Source organism: Dendropsophus ebraccatus, chromosome 13 (genome assembly GCF_027789765.1).
Source record: "Dendropsophus ebraccatus isolate aDenEbr1 chromosome 13, aDenEbr1.pat, whole genome shotgun sequence".
Lineage (NCBI taxonomy): Eukaryota > Metazoa > Chordata > Amphibia > Anura > Hylidae > Dendropsophus > Dendropsophus ebraccatus.
Genome location: NC_091466.1, coordinates 67,333,131 through 67,359,025, shown reverse-complemented (window position 1 = coordinate 67,359,025; position 25,895 = coordinate 67,333,131). Strand labels below are relative to the sequence as shown.

At 44.0% G+C, this 25,895-nt stretch overlaps 1 protein-coding gene across 6 annotated transcripts in view; it reads left to right on the top strand.

The window, feature by feature from the left end:
• The window catches only part of EVL (Enah/Vasp-like), a 94,988-nt gene that overhangs the window by 4,078 nt on the left and 65,015 nt on the right, over positions 1–25,895 (top strand). The window contains exon 1 of one of the 6 annotated variants that reach the window (XM_069949920.1): positions 12,583–12,800. The exons of the other annotated variants lie outside the window; for them this stretch is intronic. Coding sequence (XP_069806021.1) covers positions 12,778–12,800 — 23 coding nt within the window. The 5' untranslated portion in view covers positions 12,583–12,777. Of the gene's footprint in view, positions 1–12,582; positions 12,801–25,895 lie in introns of those variants that run through there. 6 annotated transcript variants of the gene reach the window in all.

The following is a 25,895-nucleotide window of genomic DNA, read 5'->3' as shown; positions in this document are numbered from 1 at the left end:
TACTCTCCTGTTATCCATTCTGTCAATCAAAGCAGTTAGGAATATAAAAAAAATCCAAAAAAATCTATTTGTATCTCAGTAGATCGGCTACTTGCCAAGGTTCTGTCCATCTGCTTCTCTACCCCTCAGCTGGCATCAGAAAGTTATATAGATGTATAATTTTACTTCTATTTAAAAATCTACAGTCTTCCCATACTTATCAGCTGTTGTATGTCCTGCAGGAAGTGGAATATTCTCACCAGTCTGACACAGTGCTCTCTGCTGCCTCCTCTGTCTGTTTCAGGAACTGTGCAAATCCCCATAGAAAACCTCAGTTCCTGACATGGACAGAGGTGGTAGTAGCAGAGAGCACTGTGTCAGACTGGAGAGAATATACCACTTCCTCCTACTGGAGATTTTTAAAGTAAATTAACTTTATGACACCAGTTACTTTAAAAGAAAAAAAAATTGAACGGATTACCCCTTTAAGTGCTTCTTCAGTCTATCACATGAAGAGGTCCTAATAGGGTTTATGGACACCTGATGTCATCACAAGACAATCCCTTTAAATTGTTGTCCGGCTCGGGATTAAAAGGGTTGTCCTGTTATGACTATACTAATGGTGCGTTTACACGGACAGATTTATCTGACAGATTTTTGAGGCCAAAGCCAGGAACAGACAATAAACAGAGAAGAGGTCATAAAGGAAAGACTGAGATTTCTCCTCTTTTCGAATCCATTCCTGGCTTTGGCCTCCAAAATCTGTCAGATAAATCTGTCTGTGTAAACGCACCATTAGTCATACTGCTTATGGACATTACAGAGGGGCTCCCATGTTAAGAACCCGCCAAAAATTAATAGTGTCAAAAATAGTTGTAATACTTGTCAGGATCACGTGAAGTATCCTGCAGCCATTGTGCCGCCTGATGAGTCTTCTCAGACCATTTCCTTTCATGGAAGAATTTTATATCAGATTTATGAATGTGTGATATACGGGACCCCCAGGCTTGTGATTCCCAGAAGAGATCTGTAATGTGTCTATATAATGTAACTCTAACATATACAAGACCTGACGAGGAAGGTGGTGTCATGAAAGAAAAACTTTGCACGCAAGACGCAGAGTCTAGAATCCCTTTAAGGAGAAAAAAAATGTACATGGCAATCCCACAATCTCATGATTAGATTACACTTTATAGGGCAGGGGTAGGGAACCTTGGCTCTCCAGCCGTTGCAAAACTACAACTCCCATCATGCCTTCGGCTGTCCAGGCATGATGGGAGTTGTAGTTTTGCAACAGCTGGAGAGCCAAGGTTCCCTATCCCTGTTATAGTGAGGGTCTCCATAACAACAGAGAGCTCAAGGGTGGTCACCTGCCTGACACACCTTCTGTTGCTTAGCAACAGTTATAACCTCTTCACTATCAAGGGATTAGAACAATTCAGCATTATTTAGAGGGGGTTTTCTTTCTTAAAGATGACCGTTTAAAATAGAAAATAGTGGCAGAGAGATGTCATTTGTCGCACTGCATAGTGATCATACAAATGATATGGATGAGCTGGGTCATAGGGAGAGATTTATCAAACACGGTGTAAAGTGAAACTGGCTCAGTTGCCCCTGGCAACCAATCAAATTCCACCTTTCATTTCCCAAAGAGTCAGTGAGGAATGAAAGGTGGAATGTGATTGGTTGCTAGGGGCAACTGAGCCAGTTTCACTTTACACCATGTTTGATAAATCTGTGTTAGGCCAACAGGGGAATTAAAGGGGCTGTTCTGTTCAGAAAACCCAGTGTCATACTCTATTAGGGAATTCTAAGGTATTTCTCTGTTTGGGGATCATCTTGTGGTATTTGTTAAGAGCGTCTCCCACCCTGGAGGACCAGACCATGACCTCTATTACATACACAGCCAATTGATATGTATGGATAAGGTGTAATGCTTCATTTCGCCTGTCGTTGGCGCTGCAGGGAAATTGAACAATCAAATTGAACAGTATTTTTCTCCCAAATAGTGATGAGGTGAAGGGTGGTGATTACTGCTTTGTGTTCGACCTCCTTTCAAGACGATCATCCAAAGCAGAGACCTCCTTTATAGAACAATCAGTCCCAAACTGATATAGCCTTTGATTCTGAATTTCCTATAAAAGGGGCTGTCAAGAAACACAAAATCATGGCTGCTTCTTTTAGTTGGCAAAAACAGTGCCACACCTGTCTTCAGGTTACACATGGCATTGCAGCTGAGCCCAGTTCATTTCAATGGAGCAGGGCTGCAGTATCATGCTCCAACTATTTACAGGTTTGGCGCTGTTTCAGGAAGAAAGCCGCCATTATTTTCTAATCCTGGATAAAGCCTTTTTACCTTGTGTTCATGAACCAGGAAGACCTGGATGAACAGTGCATCAGCAATAGTGTGACAACTGATCATCAGAACGAATGAAACTAGTAGTGTCCAACTATTATAAAGGTAAAAGCTGCTGCCTGGGCATGCTGGGAGTTGTAGTTTTGCAGCAGCTGGAGACCACTAGTTGGAGACTATTGACCTGTGGCATCTATCTATCTATCTATCTCCTATCTATCTATCTATCTCTATATCTATCTATCTATCTATCTATCTATCTATCTATCTATCTATCTGAGAGTTAAATATTTCCTGGCCCTTGTCCTGCCCACCTGGCAATGCCCATAGCCGTTCCGCACTGCTCTGTCCTTTCCCAGAATCCATTGCTGTATGGTTGGGGCATGAAGCTCTCTTTGCTGTGCCGCATACATAGTAGCCATGAGAGCAGCTGCTGCCGCCGACACAATGTGCGCTGATGAAGGTCTCGGATATTGTGCTGACATCACTCTAACCATGAGACATTCAGTGACACGGCCGCCTCATCCATGTAGACACAATGGGGTAGATTTACCAGAGACATGATGGGGCTGCTGAATGGTTACAGACAGTGTGCAGCGCTGTGGTATAGGTTGGTGATCTACAAATCTACAAACAGCAAAAATAGCATTATTATAGTTGCCACCAGCAGGGGGAGCTCATTTGCACACTCACTGCCTCGCTTTACAGCTGCTGTACTACTGTTATCTTCAGATCCGGAATAACTTGTCCTTTTTAGGTCCTCACAATATATATTTGGTAACGTACACGTATGGCGGTGTATGACCTGTACACATGAGCCTCTTTATAGTCTGACCTGCGCTATTTTAGTCCTCCTTACCTTTGCCAACCTGTAACCTGGTGATACCTACAATCTGCCCAGATGGCACCGTTATACATGTACGCCATTGTTCCCGGCCGGGTATCATAGGGGCTCATCTGTTATGGTGATTCATGCATTGTCTTTGGCTTCTGGGTCCCCGCCCTTCATAAAGCTTCTCTGGGTGGGCTTTGGGGGGTGTCACATCTCCACCTTTTATATAGTGTGACAAAGGGGGCTGCAGCACACAAGATTTATCGAATGTGTTTAATCCTCCGAGTCGCGCACAAGTGCCAAGATTCTCTGGGCAACTTTCCAGATGTTATAAAATGTTTTGAACTGAAGACCTGGCACCAAGAAGCTGTCACCCGCCATGCTGCGGCGTATAGATGACGTCCTTATCAATGAGATATTCGTTACTTAGGAAGGTCAAGAGGAAAATGGCGCATTCAGCCCCCATCAACGGCCGTTGGGCATGGCGGAAGCTTCTTTAACTCTTTCCCATCACTTCCATTTTTCATATTTTTTTTAATCACCATCTGTGGAGAACCATAACTTAAAGCCGTAGAAAGGCTCGTTTTTTGCAGGACAAGTTGTTATATTTCTAATGTCATTATTTGTTGTATCCTATTGTAAACAAAACAATTATGTGTAGGGTGCAGTAGGATCCTGACATAGTTTTGGGTGTTTCGTGCCTTCTCTGTATGTTACACACCTATTAAAGGGGTACTTCTGTGAAGTTTCTTTTTTATTTAACAGGTATATAGATTATAGGTTATATAGATTTGTAAATTACTTTTATTTAAAAAAAACTCCAGTCTTCCTGTACTTATCAGCTGTTGTAAGTCCCACAGGAAGTGGTGTATTCTTTCCAGTCTGAGACAGTGCTCTCTGCTGTCACCGCTGTACATGTCAGGAACTGTCCAGAGCAGGAAATTCCCAGAGAAAACATCTCCTGCTCTCCAGACTGGAAAGAAGTCACCACTTCCTGCAGGACATATAGCAGCTCATAAGTACTGGAAGACTGGAGATTTTTAAACAGAAGTCAGTAACAAATCTAAAGCAGTAGCAAATCTGCATAGAAAACCTCTCCTGCTCTGGACAGTTCCTGACATGGACAGAGGTGGCAGCAGAGAGCACTGTGTCAGACTGGAAAGAATATACCACTTCCTGCAGGACATACAGCAACTGATAAGTACTAGAAGTAATTTTAGAAATCTGTATAACTTTCTTGCACCAGTTGATTTAATAACAATTTATTTTTCACTGGAGTTTCCCTTCAATGACCTTTATTTTGCCGGTCACTACCAGAGTTATTTAGTTTTTATTATGTTTTACGATGAAAAAAAAAATACAAAGTTTGGGTTCCCAAAATGTAGCAATGCTAAGAAAGGTAATTATTTTGTTTATTTACAGGGCAGATGGGGGTTCGTTTTTTGTGGGGTTAGGTGTAGTTCTTATTGTCACCATTTTGGGATAGATGGGACTTCATTGAATATTATCAATGTTATCTCAGATCCCGGCCACCGCTGTCATGTGTCACTTGTATAACACAGATGACAAACACTGTGTATGGATTCAGCTCAGCCCCTTAGCAGCTTGCTCCAAATCTCCTCCCGTTTTGTGTATACAGCTCCTATGCACTGAACAGGAGCATTATCACACCCATAGGAATATATGGAGCTATATACAGATGATAGTTGCACACAGGTTCTTACTGGTCCGCCACAGGTCAGGAGAAACATAGAAACATAGAAGATTGTCGGCAGAAAAAGACCACTGGGTCCATCTAGTCCGCCCTTTTAGTATTTTCTTCCTTATTATCTTAGGATAGATATATGTCTATCCCAGGCGTGTTTAAATTCTGTTATTGTAGATTTACCAACCACCTCTGCTGGAAGTTTGTTCCAGGTATCTACTACTCTTTCAGTAAAATAATATTTTCTTACATTGCTTCTGATCTTTCCCCCAACTAACCTCTCACTGTGTCCTCTTGTTCTTGAGCTCAGTTTTTTACTAAAAACACTCCCCTCTTGAACCTTATTTAGTCCTTTAACATACTTAAAGGTTTCAATCATGTCCCCCCTTTCCCGTCTTTCCTCCAGACTATACAGATTCAAATCCTTAAGTCTTTCCTGATATGGTTTATGCCTCACACCCTCCACCATTTTTGTAGCCCGTCTTTGGACCCGTTCTATTTTATCAATGTCCTTTTTTAGGTGAGGTCTCCAGAACTGGACACAGTATTCCAGATGTGGCCTCACCAGAGCTCTATACAACGGGATCACAATCTCCCTCTTCCTACTGGTTATACCTCTAGCTATACACCCCAGCATACGATTTGCTTTCCCCACCGCCTGGTTGCACTGGTGACTCATTTTAAGGCTTTCAGAAATCAATACCCCTAAATCCTTCTCTTCTGAAGTCTTTTCCAACACAGTACTGCCGATGTGATACTCGGATAGAGGATTCCTCCTCCCCAAGTGCATTATTTTACATTTGGAAACGTTGAACTTCAATTTCCACTGTTTGGACCACGTATCTAGCAAAGCTAAATCATTTTCCATATTACTGACACCTCCAGGAATATCCACCCTATTGCACACTTTTGTGTCGTCAGCAAACAGACAAACTTTACCTATCAACCCTTCTCCTATGTCACTTACAAACATATTAAAAAGAATAGGACCCAGAACAGACCCTTGTGGCACACCACTTGTAACCAGTCTCTGCTCAGAATATACACCATTAACAACAACCCTCTGATATCTCTCCTTCAGCCAACCACAAATCCACTGAACTATCCAGGGATTTAGTCCAATTTTCTCCAACTTCTCTATCAGCTCTTTATGGGGAACTGTATCAAAAGCTTTGCTGAAGTCCAGATAGGCGATATCCACAGCACCACCTTTATCCAACACTTTTGTGACAAAATCAAAGAAATCAATGAGATTAGTCTGACATGATCGGCCCTCAGTAAAGCCATGCTGGTTTGGATCCATCAAATTGTTGATTCTTAGGTGATCCATTATCTTCTTTTTTAGAAGAGTTTCCATCATTTTCACTACTACAGATGTCAGGCTCACTGGCCTGTAGTTACTGGGCTCTTCTCTATTCCCCTTCTTGTGGATTGGTATAACATTGGCTGTTCTCCAATCATCGGGGACATCTCCTGTTAGCAGGGATTGGTTATACAGATCTGTCAGGGGGGCAGCAATCACAGATCTGAGTTCTTTAAGAACCCTGGGATGGATCCCATCTGGACCCATCGCCTTATTCAGCTTTAAACAGGCAACGGGCATTCCTGGTCTGGAATGTCTAGCCACACCCTGCCAGATTAACACCTATTCACAAAATGCAGCAACAAAACCAAAAAAAAAAAACAAACAAAAACCTAGTAGTAATGACCAAATTAACCTCAGTCAAAACACAAATCCAAATACCTAGAAATAAACAGTGATTAATTCAAATTTAAACAGTAATAAATTCAATAAAAACAGTAATATATTCAGTTAAGTATTAAAATAATAAACAGTATTTTTTTTTTTTCTTTTTAGTAGTCTATATCACAAGATCCGCTGATAGGTCCAGGACCAGACATGTTGATGGGTCAGATCCAACAAAGTCGTTTTATATGGCTGGTGGGCAAAGTGAATGGCTGTTCATATACCATTTTCCATTCACTTTATTACTTATTTTACCCCTGAGATCATATGAAGCAGTTGTGCCGTCTCATTGTGTGGCACCTGCAGCCCCTCCCCCACTATGCAGTAATACAGGAATGGTTGGGGAGGGGGAAACCCATCACACAAGGTAATTGTCACCTAAAACCTGCAAGATGTCTCCTGGATGATCAGTTTGCGCCGCATACAATGTATCTATATATAAAAATAAATCAATCTGTCTCCATGACAACCAGCTGTGCTAATTTCTCAACATCACTGCACGGCACCGTGGTGTCATATCACGGGGGGCCGGAGCAGCGGGACCCAATACCGGCCTATATAGGAGGTTCTCTGAGCTTCATAACACAGGGATCCATTGTGTGTTATCCCTGGAGTAGTACTATCACGGGAAACAATATATAGTATTTCTGTATATAGGAGCAGCATTATAGTAGTTATATTCTTGTATATAGGAGCAGTATTATAGTAGTTATATTCCTGTATATAGGAGCAGTATTATAGTAGTTATATTCCTATATATAGGAACAGTATTATAGTAGTTATATTCCTGTATATAGGAGCAGTATTATAGTAGTTATATTCTTGTATATAGGAGGCAGTATTATAGTAGTTATATTCCTGTATATAGGGGGCAGTATTATAGTAGTTATATTCCTGTATATAGGAGCAGTATTATAGTAGTTATATTCTTGTATATAGGAGCAGTATTATAGTAGTTATATTCTTGTATATAGGAGCAGTATTATAGTAGTTATATTCTTGTATGTAGGAGCAGTATTATAGTAGTTATATTATTGTATACAGGAGCAGTATTATAGTAGTTATATTCTTGTATATAGGGGCAGTATTATATTAGTTATATTCTTGTATATATTAGCAGTGTTATAGTAGTTATATTCATGTATATAGGAGCAGTATTATAGTAGTTATATTCTTGTATATAGGAGCAGTATTATAGTAGTTTTATTCTTGTATATATTAGCAGTATTATAGTAGTTATATTCCTGTATATAGGAGCAGTATTATAGTAGTTTTATTCTTGTATATAGGAGGCACAATTATAGTAGTTATATTCTTGTATATAGGGGGCACAATTATAGTAGTTATATTCTTGTATATAGGAGCAGTATTATAGTAGTTATATTCTTGTATATAGGAGCAGTATTATAGTAGTTATATTCTTGTATATAGGAGCAGTATTATAGTAGTTATATTCCTGTATATAGGAGCAGTATTATAGTAGTTTTATTCTTGTATATATTAGCAGTATTATTTATAGTAGTTATATTCCTGTATATAGGAGCAGTATTATAGTAGTTTTATTCTTGTATATAGGAGCAATATTATAGTAGTTATATTCCTGTATATAGGAGCAGAATTATAGTAGTTATATTCTTGTATATAGGGAGCAGTATTGTAGCAGTTATATTCTTGTATATAGGAGCAGTATTATAGTAGTTATATTCTTGTATACAGGGGGCAGTATTATAGTAGTTATATTCTTATATATAGGAGCAGTATTATTGTAGTTATATTCTTGTATATAGGAGCAGTATTATAGTAGTTATATTCTTGTATATAGGAGCAGTATTATAGTAGTTATATTATTGTACATAGGAGCAGTATAAAAGTTCTTCTTTGGGGATAGAAATATAAGACAGTGGTGTCATTATGGAGGGTGCAGTTACCCCTGGGTCCTGGTGCCTACACTCACCGGCCACTTTATTAGGTACACCTGTCCAACTGCACGTTACCACTTAATTTCTAATCAGCCAATCACATGGCGGCAACTCAGTGCATTTAGGCATGTAGACATGGTCAAGACAATCTCCTGCAGTTCAAACCGAGCATCAGTATGGGGAAGAAAGGTGATTTGAGTGCCTTTGAACGTGGCATGGTTGTTGGTGCCAGAAGGGCTGGTCTGAGTATTTCAGAAACTGCTGATCTACTGGGATTTTCACGCACAACCATCTCTAGGGTTTACAGAGAATGGTCCGAAAAAGAAAAAACATCCAGTGAGCGGCAGTTCTGTGGGCTGAAATGCCTTATTGATGCCAGAGGTCAGAGGAGAATGGGCAGACTGGTTCGAGCTGATAGAAAGGCAACAGTGACTCAAATAGCCAACCGTTACAACCAAGGTAGGCAGAAGAGCATCTCTGAATGCACAGTACGTCCAACTTTAAGGCAGATGGGCTACAGCAGCAGAAGACCACACCGGGTGCCACTCCTTTCAGCTAAGAACATCAAACTGAGGCTACAATTTGCACAAGCTCATCGAAATTGGACAGTAGAAGATTGGAAAAAAGTTGCCTGGTCTGATGAGTCTCGATTTCTGCTTGAACATGACAATGAGTTCACTGTACTCAAATGGCCTCCACAGTCACCAGATCTCAATCCAATAGAGCATCTTTGGGATGTGGTGGAACGGGAGATTCGCATCATGGATGTGCAGCCGACAAATCTGCGGCAACTGTGTGATGCCATCATGTCAATATGGACCAAAATCTCTGAGGAAGCTTCCAGCACCTTGTTGTATCTATGCCACGAAGAATTGAGGCAGTTCTGAAGGCAAAAGGGGGTCCAACCCGTTACTAGCATGGTGTACCTAATAAAGTGGCCGGTGAGTGTATATGAGGAGGGCAGTATTAGGACCCTGATGCACAATCCTAGTTCTTTGTCCTCCCCTGATAAATGTTCTGAATTCTGGCTACTTGGTTGGGTCTCTACTGATACAGTCCACATGGTAACAGATGAGGCGGCAGATTTCTCTGATGGATGCTTTCCATATAGACTTCTATTCCGGCTTCAGACATCTGCGTATCAGATGGACAAAGGGCTCAGCATCCAGCATGGCATTGTGGGTGGTGTCATGGTGCTGGGCGCAGGCTGCTACATCTGATAAAACCCGCTGTGTGATACAATGTCACCGGCACAGAGCTGTCTGGTCTTCCTGAGTGTGGAGCACATGTTAGCTTGGCACAGACTGTGGCATGTGACTGGCCTGGGATCCGTCTATTGTGGCATTCCTTGGCACTTAGTTGTGGAAAACTTTTCATGGACTGATATACAACTCAGTGTCTTTATCACTATTATTACTAGGGTCGGAGTTCTATCAGGATATCAGGTATTTTGGGGGTTAATTTATTTATTTTTTAAGAAACAGGTTTATGAGTAAAAGGCTATGGGCACAGGGTATCAACCCTCTTTGCTAAAAATCCAACTTTTACAGAAGTTTCCAAGAAACTGAAATGATGGAAAATTGTAGTGCGAGCTTCAGTGTGCCCACCCCAAGGGGCTCACCATGATAGTTTGGTTAGTGCCCTTTACCTTCTGTTGATACCCTTGTAAAGTGCCATAGTAATACTAGTCATATGGTGCCTAAATAATAATAATCAAATATGAACAGTCACATTCTATTGGGCATCTGGTATGGATCTGGGTGCTCAGGACCATGGGGTAGTGACAGATAATCTGCCACTCGGCCATTATTCTACTACTACAGCGCTATCCACAGCATCCCCTCTTTACAGCACTGCATGTGCCTCAAGTGGATGCAATACCAGAAGCCACCTATGGGCGAGAGTGGCGCTGTTTCTGGACTCATTCTTATTCTCGATTGTTTTTAATGTATATAGAAGAAAACTTGCTAAATGCCATCTTCAATTTAAAACCGCTATCTAGCACTGCTTGGACCTCCTTTACCCTTCAGAACGGCAGCAATTCAATGTGGTGTAGATGCCACTAGGTGATGTTCTGCAGGAACATTGGTCCATTGGCTTTTCATACTTCTCCCTGTACATTAGATAGAGGTCATGATATGCCCTGAATAGCCTGTTCTCTCATCCTAGAGATGTATATGGGATAAAAATCTGAGGACAGTAAAGGCCAGAGAAGCAAGAAAAGCTCATCTTCCTGGAGCTATAACATGACTATACGGCAATGGTGGATGGTGTAATGTCCTGCTGACAGTCTCCTTCTAATATAGAAGAAACAGCTGCAATGTGGGGATGAACTTGGTTACCACAATGCTTAGATGAGCCCTACTGCCTCCAACCACAAGTATCAGAGGAGTCAGGGTGCACCAAGAATACATTCCCCCCACCATTACACCATCTCCTCCACCAGCCTGACCTGTTCACACCTGACAGAAAGGGTCATCGATTCCTGCTGCTTTTGCTAAATTGTGCCCTCTATCACCAGCATGGTACCACAGAGATCTGGATCCACCTGACCGGCCATATTTCTCTACAAAGAACTGAATCCCTCTGACCGGCCATGTTTCTCCACAGAGATCTGGATCCATCTGACCGGCCATGTTTGTCCACAGAGATCTGGATCCATCTGACCTGGCCATGTTTCTCCACAGAGATCTGGATCCGTCTGACCTGGTCATGTTTCTCCACAGAGATCTGGATCCATCTGACCTGGCCATGTTTCTCCACAGAGATCTGGATCCGTCTGACCTGGTCATGTTTCTCCACAGAGATCCTGATTCACCTGACCAGCCATGTTTCTCCACAGAGATCTGGATCCATCTCACCAGCCATGTTTCTCCACAGAGATCTGGATCCATCTCACCCAGACATGTTTCTCCACAGAGATCTGGATCCATCTCACCAGCCATGTTTCTCCACAGAGATCTGGATCCATCTGACCAGCCATGTTTCTCCACAGAGATCTGGATCCATGTGACCAGCCATGTTTCTCCACAGAGATCTGGATCCATCTCACCAGCCATGTTTCTCCACAAAGATCTGGATCCATCTGACGGGCCATGTTTCTCCACAGAGATCCTGATCCACCTGACCAGCCATGTTTCTCCACAGAGATCTGGATCCATCTCACCAGTCATATGTCTCCTCAGAGATCAGGATCCATCGCACCGGTCATGTTTCTCTACTGCTCAATTACACAATTATTTCTATTTTCCCACTGAAGTTTGGTTTTGCTGTTTCCTTTGGGTTTACACTAGTGTAATAATGTTATTTTATGGCCTTATTACAGCCACAAGTCCAGACCCAGCTGTGCGCCCGATGACCTGAGCGGACAGCTGTTGGTTCAGGTCATGATACCCAAGGTCAGGACAGGCATTGCAGCTGTAATACATCTAGAAAAATAAGCTAGTGTGAACCTGGCATTAGACACAATGTCTGGAGCCGTTTGTCTGTTATATCGCCTATTTGTCTATGGAGCTGTGGGTTTGGGTGTATTAGTTGGACACCAGCGTTGTATTCGGCCGTGGTTTCTTGACTGTACGTCTCTTCAAATCTCTGGATTATCCCATTTGATCTGGAACCGATCACTGGATTTAATGCTGTATTCTGGGTTCTAGATTTTATCCAATTAAGAAAGGGCAGCAATGTATGTGCAGATGTATCCAGGCCCCCCTTACCCTCAGCGCCCCTCTATATGCAGGGTATTTGTCCTGTATTATATTCTACATCTTAAGTATTTTCCATTATTATTCAGGGACATTACATTGTGCATTCTGTGTACAGCGTGGCGGAATACATTATATAAATAACCTCCCATCAGAAGCGCTTCATCTATCGCCTGAATTATTATAATAGTTAGGGATCCACTTTATTCCAGGCAGCCGGTTATACATGTATTTTTTTTTTCTTTTTCGACTCCAGTCTCTTGGCCGCATTATCCGGCAAGACGGCAGCTACTGCATTAATCAGACCTACAGGAGCGGTCACGTGACTCTGCCTCGCTGTACGCTGCTCTTCTGCAGCTGGGTAGAGCAGAGGCTGCCGGAGGAGTCTGTGTCCCTGAATCCTGCGCACCCTGCCTCCTTTATTTTATGTCATTCCCAAAATGCACAACATCCTAACAATGCAGCAGCCCACAATGTGACCCACAGACCAGCTGGAATCCTGCAGCCCCCTATGTCTGTGGGGGGAAGAGCTGCATAGGCCATGAATGCAGTGGACGATTTCAGGTAGGGATTTTTTTTTTCTTTTTTACAGCTCTTCTGTGTGCCTGGAGTATTATTACCCAGTGTTCGGTCAGATTGGCTTTTATTATGTTCTTATCTCTTTTTCCCTTCATTCATGTCTATGGGCAGATCATATAAAGATGGCTGCATGCAGGGACTTTGCTGACAATGCATTTCTTTTTTACCAGGGGAGGAAGGGTTGTTATTAATTTATGTATTATTTCTTTTATGTGCCGTGTTGTGTGTGTATATATATATATATATATATATATATTGTATTTATATGCAGTGTAAAATCCCTTAATCCAATATCCAATATTCCAGCATTTGTTTCTGGCAAAGAAATACAAGATAATCAGGAATTAGATAAAAAAAACAAACAGAAGACGAAGCCAAGATAACCCGATAAGGATGGCTTCACATATTCGTCACACGGTCGCATTTTTTGCATCCTTTGTTATGGTCGCCAGTCTAGAAACCTGAAGTGATAGCACTGCCATGTCCGTTCAGGCCATTAGAGCCATGGTCGGGCCAGGACTTGCATCCGGAATATGGAGGCGTAAAATACGATGGTATCACGGTCATGTGACTGTGTTCACTCGTAGTATTTTAGCACCACACGTGGCGATGCACGCACAGTTGTTTTGAGTTGGAATAATCGTTGCAGTTCACACTTGGAATTGAACGGGCGTTTTATTTTATTAATTTTGAGCGTTCATTCATCTCTGAGCTGATCGGTCCCATTGACTAGGCCAGGGGGGGTCAAACTCACAGCCCTCCAGCTATTGGAAGATTACAATTCCAGTCATGCCTGGACAGCCAAAGGTTTAGTTCTCCAAGCATGTTGGGAGTTGTAATTCTGCAATAGCTGGAGGGCTGCGAATGTGACACCTGTGAATTAGGATCCTGTGACCTCAAAGGCAGAATCATTCTCCATGTTCCTGGTCAGCGTCAGCCTTAGCAACCAAACAAAATTCAGCTCAAGTGTGGTTGCTATGGGCAACAAGGGAAATCTTCTAAGATTGGGGCCTATCTATCGGTAAATCCCAGATTGTCAGATGTTGTGGTTATTCATAGGACAGTGAGCCTGACGTGACTTTCCGGGAAATGATGGCAATGGGCGCTCTTCTTACAAGATCCATTATTTCAGGCCTGGATTGGTTGGTTTCACACAAGGGGGTAGATTTATTAAACATGGTGTTAAGTGAAACTGGCTCAGTTGCCCCTAGCAACCAATCAGATTCCACCTTTCATTTTCCAAAGAGTCTGTGAGGAATGAAAGGTGGAATTTGATTGGTTGCTAGGGGCAACTGAGACAGTTTCACTTTACACCATGTTTGATAAATCTACCCCAAGATGTTTAAAAAAAAACCTATATATGTTATGTGGGAGTCGGTAGGGTAATAAAGACACCATACCTTATGCCAGTGATGGGGAACCCCCAGCCCTCCAACTGTGTAGTGCGGTGTGTGCACCGGTATGTGTGGTGCCCAACCGCCGTGATGAAGTTACGTTGGTGGTTGGAATACAGCTCAGCCAGTTATAGTTCTGTTGTGGCGCCAGTGCTAACTCAGCACACAGGTATGGGGTTGTACCTGCTTTTAGTGTGTGGCTGGCTATATTGATCCCCAATGGTCGGTGACCTACTGGGCTGTGATGGGTCCCTTGGGCTCTTATCCCGGTGGTCTGGAGTGTAGAGATGACCCACCTGGACTGTCGGTACCGCCACCCACAGAAAATGACCCAAGGACGGTGTAGCCTGTGTGTATAGGTGCTGGTGCAATTATAACTGAGTCCCAGTAGAATAAATAAACTCATCTTTACTGACATGTCTCTTGTGATTTAGGGTAATAAGATGATGAGTGACTTTTGAGATACAGACTTGCTTTTACTGAATCTGTGCTGAGAGATAGTGAAGTGCTAAGGTAGAACAGCCGTGCTGCTTTAGTTCAGTAGAGTAGTGAATTCAGAAAAGTAGAAAGAAGTTTGTTGGGAGAGCCCCGACCCAGTTTAGTAATGTGCTCTGCCGGATATTGTAAGAAAAGATGGTTGAAGATACTTGAGAAGAATACTTGTGCCCGTGTTTTGACCTTTGTCGCTATAAAGCACCTTCTGCCCTAAAGTGTCGGGGTACCCGTCCTATATGGATGACACAAGCCCCAGTCTTGGTTACCTGAGTTGCACAAAGTGTCCAAGCATGTCCCAGTGTTACCTGCGCTGCGAGATAGAGTACGTAGGCCTTGGCTATGGCTGCTTTGCTCTATCCGGGTCAGTTTCTCTGCTTTTAGGATGCCGTCCTGCACTATATAGAGAGGTTCACGGCATGGGTTGAGGTGTTCTCTGACTTTTCCTACTGTTTAGCACTGCATCTTGACTATAAGTGAAGCTGTAAGAAAGAAAGTCTCTGCGCCCTCCAAACGTGCCTACTAACACCACAGCTGTTCTGTCCCGGACAGGGACAGGTTTCTGGCTAAGTTCAACGGGGATGCCTGATCTGTGTGTGTTGCTCCACTGAGAATTAGAAAAGAACTAACTAAGGTGGTCCTACACTCCCTCTCCCCATGTGACTACTTCCTACAGCAGTGCTTCTTAATTCCAGTCCTCAGGCCTCACCAACAGGTCATGTGTTGAGGATTTCCCATACAAAGAACACCTGTGATAATACCTGATGCACTGAGTATAATTATATCACCAGCCAAAGTCAGTAGAAACCCTTGAGTCACATAATCAAAGCATTACAGGACTTGGAAAGAGACATATGCAGTTTAAAGTCACAGTTTAGCCACCATAACTCCATAAGAAAGCCGTCCCCAGTGCCTCCATAGTAGAGACAGACCCAGTTCCTCCAAATAAAGCCGGATCCAGTTTCTCTGTAGTAGTGACAGCCCCACTGCCTCCATAACAGAACTCTTCCTGACACCCTGGCATCTCTATAACACAGCCAGCCACATTGCCTCCATAGTAGAGTCCTGAAGCACCTTTATAGTAGAGCAAGTCCCAGTGCATTTGTAACAGAGCTGGCCTTGACACCCCCATAATAGAGCCAGCCCTGGTGCCTCCATAATAGAGCCAGCCCCAGTGCATCCATAGTAGAGCCAGCTTCTGCACCTCAACAGAGCTCTCATTGCCCCCTAGTATTTAGCCCTAGTGCCTCCATAGTATAGCCAGCCCCAGCGCCTCCATAGTAGAGCCAGCTTGTGAACCTCAATAGAGCTCTTCCCAATGCCCTGGCACTCCAATAACAGAGCTGTCTGCTGTGCTTCCATAGCAGAGCTCTCCCCAACACCCTGGCATCCCCGTAGCAGAGCCAGCCACATTCCCTCCATAGTATAGCACCCCAGTGCTTCCATAGTAGAGCTGCGCCAGCATCTCCATAGTAGAGCCATCTTTAGCGCCTTCATAATAGAGCCGGCCTTAGGGACTCCATAGTAGAGCCAGCTCCAATAAGAGTTTGCTTCCCAACGTCCTAATAACTGAGCCAATAATATTGCCCCTCTGTAGGAGTCAGCCATAGTGCTCTCAGGCCAATGACCTAGTAAAAATAAAAGCCTGCAAAAATGGAAGAGAAAGAAGACTGTGGCTGAGCCCTGTCCACCTGTTCCCTTTAGGTTTGTACCCCCTAGATCACACATGGCACAGGATGAGAGCCGATACTTAGAGGTGGACACCTGGGCACCCTTGGGCATTTTCCAGGCGTTACAGCAGACCTGACACAATTTCTTCTCATGGACCCGCAGCTGATCTCGGTGTGGGCCCTGATCATGTTACAGTCAGCGTCGGCGTTCCTCAGCAGGCACATACTCTGGTAATCTGACCCCTAACACCTAGAAAACATGTGCCCGCTCCTAAACTTAGCACCTACTCTCCACTTAACCTGGGCACAATTACGGGGGTATGGCTGCCCAGAGGACTCACTGACCAATGGGGGGCATTCATGGGGGCCCCAGACTGGTACCACCTCTTCCCTTCTAGCTAGGGGAGACATCCACAGTTGTTATATATATATATATATATTCCTGTAATCCGACATCTGATAATCTGCAGTGTTGCAGGGTAATCCGTACTCCATCATAACTCCTACCCTTACTGGTAATATCTATGAAAGTCCAATAATCCAGAATATCCTTCCAAGCTGATTCCAGATTAGAGGAATTTTCCTGAATGCAATATTTTTTTCTGCTCACATCGAAGTGAAGGTGTTTGGGATCAGGACAGTGAGAGAGGACTCTGTTCCTCGCACCCAGCTCACTGTATAACTGAATGGATTGTGCTGGAAGGCGGCGGCTGGATGGGGATAATAGCTGATAAGTCAGCTTTGTTACAGGATGGCGGCTGCTGCTGACTGATACAGGGAATGATGGTGAGCGGGTGTGTGTGTGATAGTTAAGGATGTAACTAGGAATCCTGCAATGAAAGGAGGACGGTGAATTGGCGGGTGCATTGGGGTAGAGGGCATATTATTACAGCTCTATGGATGACCTTATGTAGGTTTATTAAACCAGTTAAAGGGGTTGTGCAGGATTAAAAAAAAAATGACAAAACGACAATTTGACAAAACAGCGCCACAAAAGTCCTCAGGGAGTGTGTGGTATTGCAGCCATATTCAATTCAGTGAGTAAAGGGTTTGTCTACAGTGATCTCCAACCTGTAACTCTTCAGCTGTTGCAAAACTACAACTCCCAACTGAATGCTGTCAGGGAATGCTAGGAGTTGTAGTTTCACGTCGTAGGTTGGGATGACATTTTTCTGCACTTGCACTCAATCGGTGGCGCACAAATGATACTTGCAGGTTCATCTTACAGTTTCATCACCTCCGCACCATTCTCCGCACCATTGCTGTAAGTCAATGAGAATTGTAGTTTTGCTACCTCCAGAGAGAGATCAGTACTAGATGGGAGTTGTTTTTATGAAACACCTCTGTTCTCACATTGGGGAAATCTGTATCCAGTCTGGACAATGCTCTGTGAGCTAAACAGCCTGGATTCCAGACTAATACATTGTACCTATCCATCCTTGCCCTTAACTGCAAAGTCATACAGTTGTATCCAGTCTAGAAAATGCTCTGTGAGCTCTACAGCTTGGTCTTCAGACTGTTACATTGTACATAGCTAGTCCTGCTCTATACAATGTTTTTAGTGCAAATACATGTCTATCCTGGATACAATTGTAACAAATCCTCAGCTGTGAGATGCATTAGAGACTTCGTCCTTTGAAAAGAAGAACCCCCAGAGTTCCAGGACATTCTTTTTACGGTGGGAGTAGTAGTCGTCCTTGGTTCTCCATTATATATGCCATTACATAGTCCCCCTCCTGGCTTTCTCACAATGCGGCGGCTGTGATACTTCCCTGTTGTCTCAGAATAGCTGCAGCCACTTTTAATATTTAATCTGCAATTTCCTCTCGCATAGAATGACTGTATGAGGAGGAGAAGTGAGCGCTGCTTCTATTCTGCTGCCATCTCTGCATTCTTAAAGGAACTTCCAAAACGCATAGGCTAGATTCTGCTGAGGGGGTGGGGCATGACACAGGGTCAGGAGGGTTCTGTGAATCTCTTTGTCATGCTCCGCCCCCTCCATCCCTGCACTAGGCAGAACACAGTTGTGGCTGGAGTGCTCCTTTAAGAACCATATTAACATGATCTCATAATTTATTACTTAAAGGGGTTCCCTTTTTCTATTATTAGACTATTATCATTGTCTAAATATAGTTTTATATTATATAGTCTTCTATTGTAGTCTTCACAAACCATATACAGACCTAATACATATCAGTACAGGGTATATGTAGGGAAAGCTGTAATGTCAGCCATACTGGTTTTCACCCAGATTTCCTGAATTTTAACAGGGACAGACTCGAGCTCCCGACTCCTGCTCCTACATAAATGGCCGGTCATATACCAGGGGAGTTATTTATCACACTGGCTCAGCAGCTTCTCCCTAATGTCCTACATGATCCTGGGGCGACTTCTGAGGGAATAAAGGAATACTGTATATGAAGCAGCTTCTCCTGTGTGTGCAGTGGATGCAGCCAGTCTCCAGCCTCCATGTCCTGAACTACTCACAACTAGACTAGATGGAGCAGGTGGTCTTTTCCTGCTGACAATCTTCTATGTTTCTAACTAAATATTCACCATACACCATAGAGATATAGAGAGGTCATACAAAGTGATATAGAGGTGTCAGCCATGGTGATATAGAGGGGTCTGCCATGGTGATATAGAGGGGTCGGCCATGGTGATATAGAGGGGTCGGCCATGGTGATATAGAGGGGTCGGCCATAGTGATATAGAGGGGTCGGCCATAGTGATATAGAGGGGGTCGGCCATGGTGATATAGAGGGGTTGGCCATGGTGATATAGAGGGGTCTGCCATGGTGATATAAAGGGGTTGGCCATGGTGATATAGAGGGGTCGGCCATAGTGATATAGAGGGGTCGGCCATGGTGATATAGAGGGGTCACACATAGTTATATAGAGTAGAGGAGTCATACATGGTGATATAGAGGGGTTGGCCATAGTGATATAGAGGGGTCTGCTATAGTGATATAGAGGTCACAAATAGTCATATAGAGAGGTCAGCCATGGTGATATAGAGGGGTCACACATAGTTATATAGAGTAGAGGAGTCATACATGGTGATATAGATGGGTCAGCCATAGTGATATAGAGGGGTCACACTTAGTGATATATAGGGCTCAGTCATAGCGATATAGAGGTCAGATATAGGCTGAGATTTATCAGCTCTCTGTCAGGGTCTGTGCTCCTCTGTCATCGTGGCCTCACAGGAACTACCCGCTCAGCCAGTCAGTGACTGCAACTGTGTCCCGCCTCACTCACTGATTGGCTGAGTGGGGCCGTGACATCACAGGACTGGGAGCCCGGCTGCGGACCTGAGGCTGCACTGTGGGGGCACGGGGAAGGGTAAATAGGACTTTTCATAATGATCCCACCACCCCATGAATTTTTCACTGTTGCCCAGAATACCCCTTTAATTTCTGCCTCTCTTTCTCGAACACACGCAGCCTGCTGCAGACATAGCACACACACACACACAGCCTGCTGCAGCCATAGCACACACACACAGCCTGCTGCAGACATAGCACACACACAGCCTGCTGCAGCCATAGCACACACACACAGCCTGCTGCAGCCATAGCACACACACACAGCCTGCTGCAGACATAGCACACACACACAGCCTGCTGCAGACATAGCACACACACAGCCTGCTGCAGCCATAGCACACACACGCAGCCTGCTGCAGACATAGCACACACACACACAGCCTGCTGCAGCCATAGCACACACACACAGCCTGCTGCAGACATAGCACACACACAGCCTGCTGCAGCCATAGCACACACACACAGCCTGCTGCAGCCATAGCACACACACACAGCCTGCTGCAGACATAGCACACACACACACACACACACACACACACACACACACAGCCTGCTGCAGCCATAGCACACACACAGGCTGCTGCAGCCATAGCACACATACACACAGCCTGCTGCAGCCATAGCACACACACACAGCCTGCTGCAGCCATAGCACGCACACACAGCCTGCTGCAGACATAGCACACACACACACACACACACACACACACACACAGCCTGCTGCAGACATAGCACGCACACACACACACAGCCTGCTGCAGACATAGCACACACACACACAGCCTGCTGCAGCCATAGCGCACACACACACACACAGCCTGCTGCAGACATAGCACACACACACAGCCTGCTGCAGCCATAGCACACACACACAGCCTGCTGCAGCCATAGCACACACACACAGCCTGCTGCAGCCATAGCATACACACACAGCCTGCTGCAGACATAGCACACACACACACACAGCCTGCTGCAGACATAGCACACACACACACACACACACACACAGCCTGCTGCAGCCATAGCACACACACACACACACACACACAGCCTGCTGCAGACATAGCACACACACACACACAGCCTGCTGCAGACATAGCACACACACACAGCCTTCTGCAGCCATAGCACGCACACACAGCCTGCTGCAGCCATAGCACACACACACACACACACACAGCCTGCTGCAGCCATAGCATACACACACAGCCTGCTGCAGACATAGCACACACACACACAGCCTGCTGCAGCCATAGCACACACACACACACACAGCCTGCTGCAGTCATAGCACACTGAAGAACAGGGGACTGAGGACAGTTTACCTATTACTGCTACACAACTAATGACTTCTCCTGCTCCTTCTCTATATTACATAGGATATCTCCATATTACACTGCTGTTCATATAAAATCATCCAGCATCCAGGAAGAGAACAGCACAGATCTCCCCCCACACAATGGACTCTTCCAACTCAGAAACAAACTGCCAAATAGAGACCAATGACTTTTCCCCGACCACCCTTATCTAATAGGGGCAGTGCTTTATTACTGATATATGGGGGAAACTAAGGGTCCATTTACACAGAAAGATTATCTGATTGATTATCTGCCGAAGATTTGAAGCCAAAGCCAGAAACCGACTATTAACAGAGATCAGGCCATAAGATTTCTCCTCTTTTCAAATACATTCTGGTGTTAATAAATAAGGGACTTCGGTTGATAGAACATAAACTATATTAATGAGGAACATTCATAAATTTCATATGAATATTCTGTTTTAAAATGAAAAAGATTTCATACATTTTTTCTGACTCCAACTCCACAGCCCTGGTATACACAATACTTGGTATCTATAGACATTGCTATATTGGTAAAGAGGAACCATAGTCAAGATCTTTCTGATACAGAAGGGGAAGAAGAATGAGGAAATCTGTTCTCATCTGCTCTATTAGTGACGCCATTGAGGAATATTGTTAAAAAGATGTAAAAATATAATACTATTATTATTATTATTATTATTATTATTATTATTATTATTATATTTTAAAGGGTTTGTCCAGAATGAGAAAAACATGGCTCCTTTCTTTCAGATACAGCGCTACTCTTGTTCTCCGTTTGGGTGTGGCCATTGCAGCTCAGTTACATTGAAGTGAATGATGCTGAATTGCAGTACTACACCCAACCTGAGGACAGGGGTGGTGCTGTTTTATAAACCTGAATAACCCCTTTAAATGTTGTTATGTGTGCCCAAAGCTCCAGGATGAGGCTTTGTCTTTAGAGGATAGAGGTCCCACCATTTCATTGTGGTTACATTTCAAAATTTCTGTACCTGGGAAAGCTGGGTGGCTGCTGGTTAAGAAGCTTACCATTCAGAGACCTAGGAAAGCTGGATATTAACCAGGGACAGCTCACAGGCTTTACACTTAGGGATACTGGATAATAAGGCTTATCTGCCATTCAGGGATGTAGAAAAGCTGGGTTATCATGGAGAATGGAATAAATGGCCACATATCCAGAGACCTAGGAAAGGATCAGAATAGAATCTTATATATTGAATTTCCTTTAGTTATTGTTATGGAAGCTTCTATGTGATGGATTCCTTACATCCCCCTTCCTCATCCTCATCCGATATAATAACACTGTCTCAGTGATTCATTGAGGCTGCAGCAGGAAAATCTGCAGAACAAGGACTTATTAGGGAATGAAGCTTCTCCAGGATCTCAGAAATCTGTAATGTGCTGTGACAAACACATGCTGCACATTCCTTCCCTGTGAGAATCCCAGCCAGCTGTTTACATTTCCAGGATCCCTGATTAGATTGTGTCACTACACGCTGAACCCATCCGGCACTGCTACATCTTCACACGTTTGGTAACTCTGTAATATGCTTTGTGTTTCGGTTCGCACCATCTCTGCTCGCTGTAGGTTAAATAGAAGATTCTTTCCTAATGAAAAACACTCAAGACAGCTCTTTGGAATGATAAAGTGATCCTCAGAGTTACATCCTGTATTATTCTCCAGAGCTGCACTCACTATTCTGCCGGTGGGGTCACCGTGTACATACATTACATTACTGATCCTGAGTTACATCCTGTATTATACTCCAGAGCTGCACTCACTATTCTGCTGGTGGGGTCACTGTGTACATACATTACTTATCCTATACTGATCCTGGCGGTATTTGTGTTATTGGACACTTGGTGGCACAATATGGCGATATTATGGCAGAGGATCCTCAGTTTTGAATACTGGAGACTATAGCTTTAAAGGGGTCGTTCATCAAAAAAAGTTTTCTCTCAAATCAACTGGTACCAGAGATTTGTAATTTCTCCAGTCTTCCAGTACTTATGAGCTGCTGTATGTCCTGCACGAAGTGGTTTATTCTTTCCAGTCTGACACAGTGCTCTCTGCTGCCACCTCTGTCCATGTCAGGAACTGTCCAGAGCAGGAAAGGTTTTCTAAGGTAATTTGCTGCTGCTCTGGACAGTTCCTGACATGGACAGAGGTGGCAGCAGAGAGCGCTGTGTCAGACTGGAAAAAATACAGCACTTCCCGCAGGACATACAGCAGCTCATAAGTACTCGAAGACTGGAGATTTTTATATAGAAGTAATTTACAAATCTATATAACTTTCTGACACCAGTTGATTTGAAAGAAAACATTTTTTGGTGACCTACCCCTTTAATGTTTGCAGTCCTAACACTTGTCCCCCTCACACATTGGCTCCACTGTCATCACTGTACAGCTGTAACAGCTGTGAATCTCCGGACTATAATAAGGAGTTGGAGCCAAGAACGTCACCGTCAGCGGAGAGTGTAATAAGTGAGTATGAAGTATTGGAGGAGTGGGCGGAGCGCTGGAGAAGGAGTCACCTCTCAGTCCTGGAGCTTAGTGGATCCTGACAGGAACAGACGCTGAGTGTAAAGTTGTGCTGGAGCGAGGCCAGGGCCGCCGACCGCTCGCCTGTTATTACACTCAGCTGCTCCTCATTAGATGAGTCAGGAATCGGCTCCGTAATACTCAGTTCTGGATCAGTCTTTAAGAACATGGAGGAAATTTCAGATTAGGGTTTATTGCATTTAGTTCCACTTCAGTATAGGCTACCCAGCAGTTTGTGGGACAGGTTCTTTTTAACTTACAGGGGTGGGCCACTGGATAAGTATATATATATATATATATATATATATATATATATATATATATATATATTATAAGAGTAAGTAAGTGTATTCACATTACTTACTGACAGCAGCTCCCTGTGTACCTCATAGAGCTAATATCAGACTCCCCTGATGACAGGCTGTACTGTCCTGCTCTGTGGTGTCTGTCCATAAGATGGCTGACATGGAGGAGCATGTGACCATGACCCGCCCCCAGTGTCCTTCATAGGCATATACAGGCTCAGTGGTGGACACAGGGGGCGGGGCATGGTCACATGCTCCTCCATGTCGGCCATTTTATGGACAAACTCAGAGCAACGCAGCCTGGAGGAGGGGAGTCTGATTTTAGCTCTAGGAGGTACACAGGGAGCTGCTGTCCTTATATACAATGAGTACACAGGGAGCTGCCGTCAGTATATACTGTGAGTACACAGGGAGCTGCCGTCAGTATATACAGTGAGTACACAGGGAGCTGCTGTCAGTATATACAGTGAGTACACAGGAAGCTGCTGTCAGTATATACAGTGAGTACACAGGGAGCTGCTGTCAGTATATACAGTGAGTACACAGGGAGCTGCTGTCAGTATATACAGTGAGTACACAGGAAGCTGCTGTCAGTATATACAGTGAGTACACAGGGAGCTGCTGTCAGTATATACAGTGAGTACACAGGGAGCTGCTGTCATTATATAAAGTGAGTACACAGGGAGCTGCTGTCATTATATACAGTGAGTACACAGGGAGCTGCTGTCAGTATATACAGTGAGTACATGGGGAGCTGCTGTCATTATATACAGTGAGTACACAGGGAGCTGCTGTCACTATATACAGTGAGTACACAGGGAGCTGCTGTCAGTATATACAGTGAGTACAGGGAGCTGCTGTCAGTATATACAGTGAGTACACAGGGAGCTGCTGTCAGTATATACAGTGAGTACACAGGGAGTTGCTGTCAGTATATACAGTGAGTACAGGGAGCTGCTGTCATTATATACAGTGAGTACACAGGGAGCTGCTGTCAGTATATACAGTGAGTACACGGGGAGCTGCTGTCAGTATATACAGTGAGTACACAGGGAGCTGTTGTTAGTATATACAGTGAGTACACAGGGAGCTGCTGTCAGTATATACAGTGAGTACATGGGGAGCTGCTGTCATTATATACAATGAGTACACGGGGAGCTGATGTCAGTATATACAGTGAGTACACAGGGAGCTGCTGTCAGTATATACAGTGAGTACATGGGGAGCTGCTGTCAGTATATACAGTAAGTACACAGGGAGCTGCTGTCAGTATATACAGTGAGTACACAGGGAGCTGCTGTCAGTATATACAGTGAGTACACAGGGAGCTGCTGTCAGTATATGCAGTGAGTACAGGGAGCTGCTGTCATTATGTACAATGAGTGCACAGGATGCTGCAGTCAGTATATACAGTGAGTACAGGGAGCTGCTGTCAGTATATACAGTGAGTACAGGGAGCTGCTGTCAGTATATACAGTGACTACACAGGAAGCTGCTGTCAGTATATACAGTGACTACACAGGGAGCTGCTGTCAGTATATACAGTGACTACACAGGAAGCTGCTGTCAGTATATACAGTGAGTACACAGGGAGCTGCTGTCATTATATACAGTGAGTACACAGGGAGCTGCTGTCATATACAGTGAGTACACAGGGAGCTGCTGTCAGTATATACAGTGAGTACATGGGGAGCTGCTGTCATTATATACAGTGAGTACACGGGGAGCTGCTGTCAGTATATACAGTGAGTACAGGGAGCTGCTGTCAGTATATACAGTGAGTACACAGGGAGCTGCTGTCAGTATATGCAGTGAGTACAGGGAGCTGCTGTCATTATATACAATGAGTGCACAGGATGCTGCAGTCAGTATATACAGTGAGTACAGGGAGCTGCTGTCAGTATATACAGTGAGTACAGGGAGCTGCTGTCAGTATATACAGTGAGTACACCTACTACTATTGTACTTTAAACAGTTTTACCATAAAGTGGCCAACCCCTTTAAAGGGG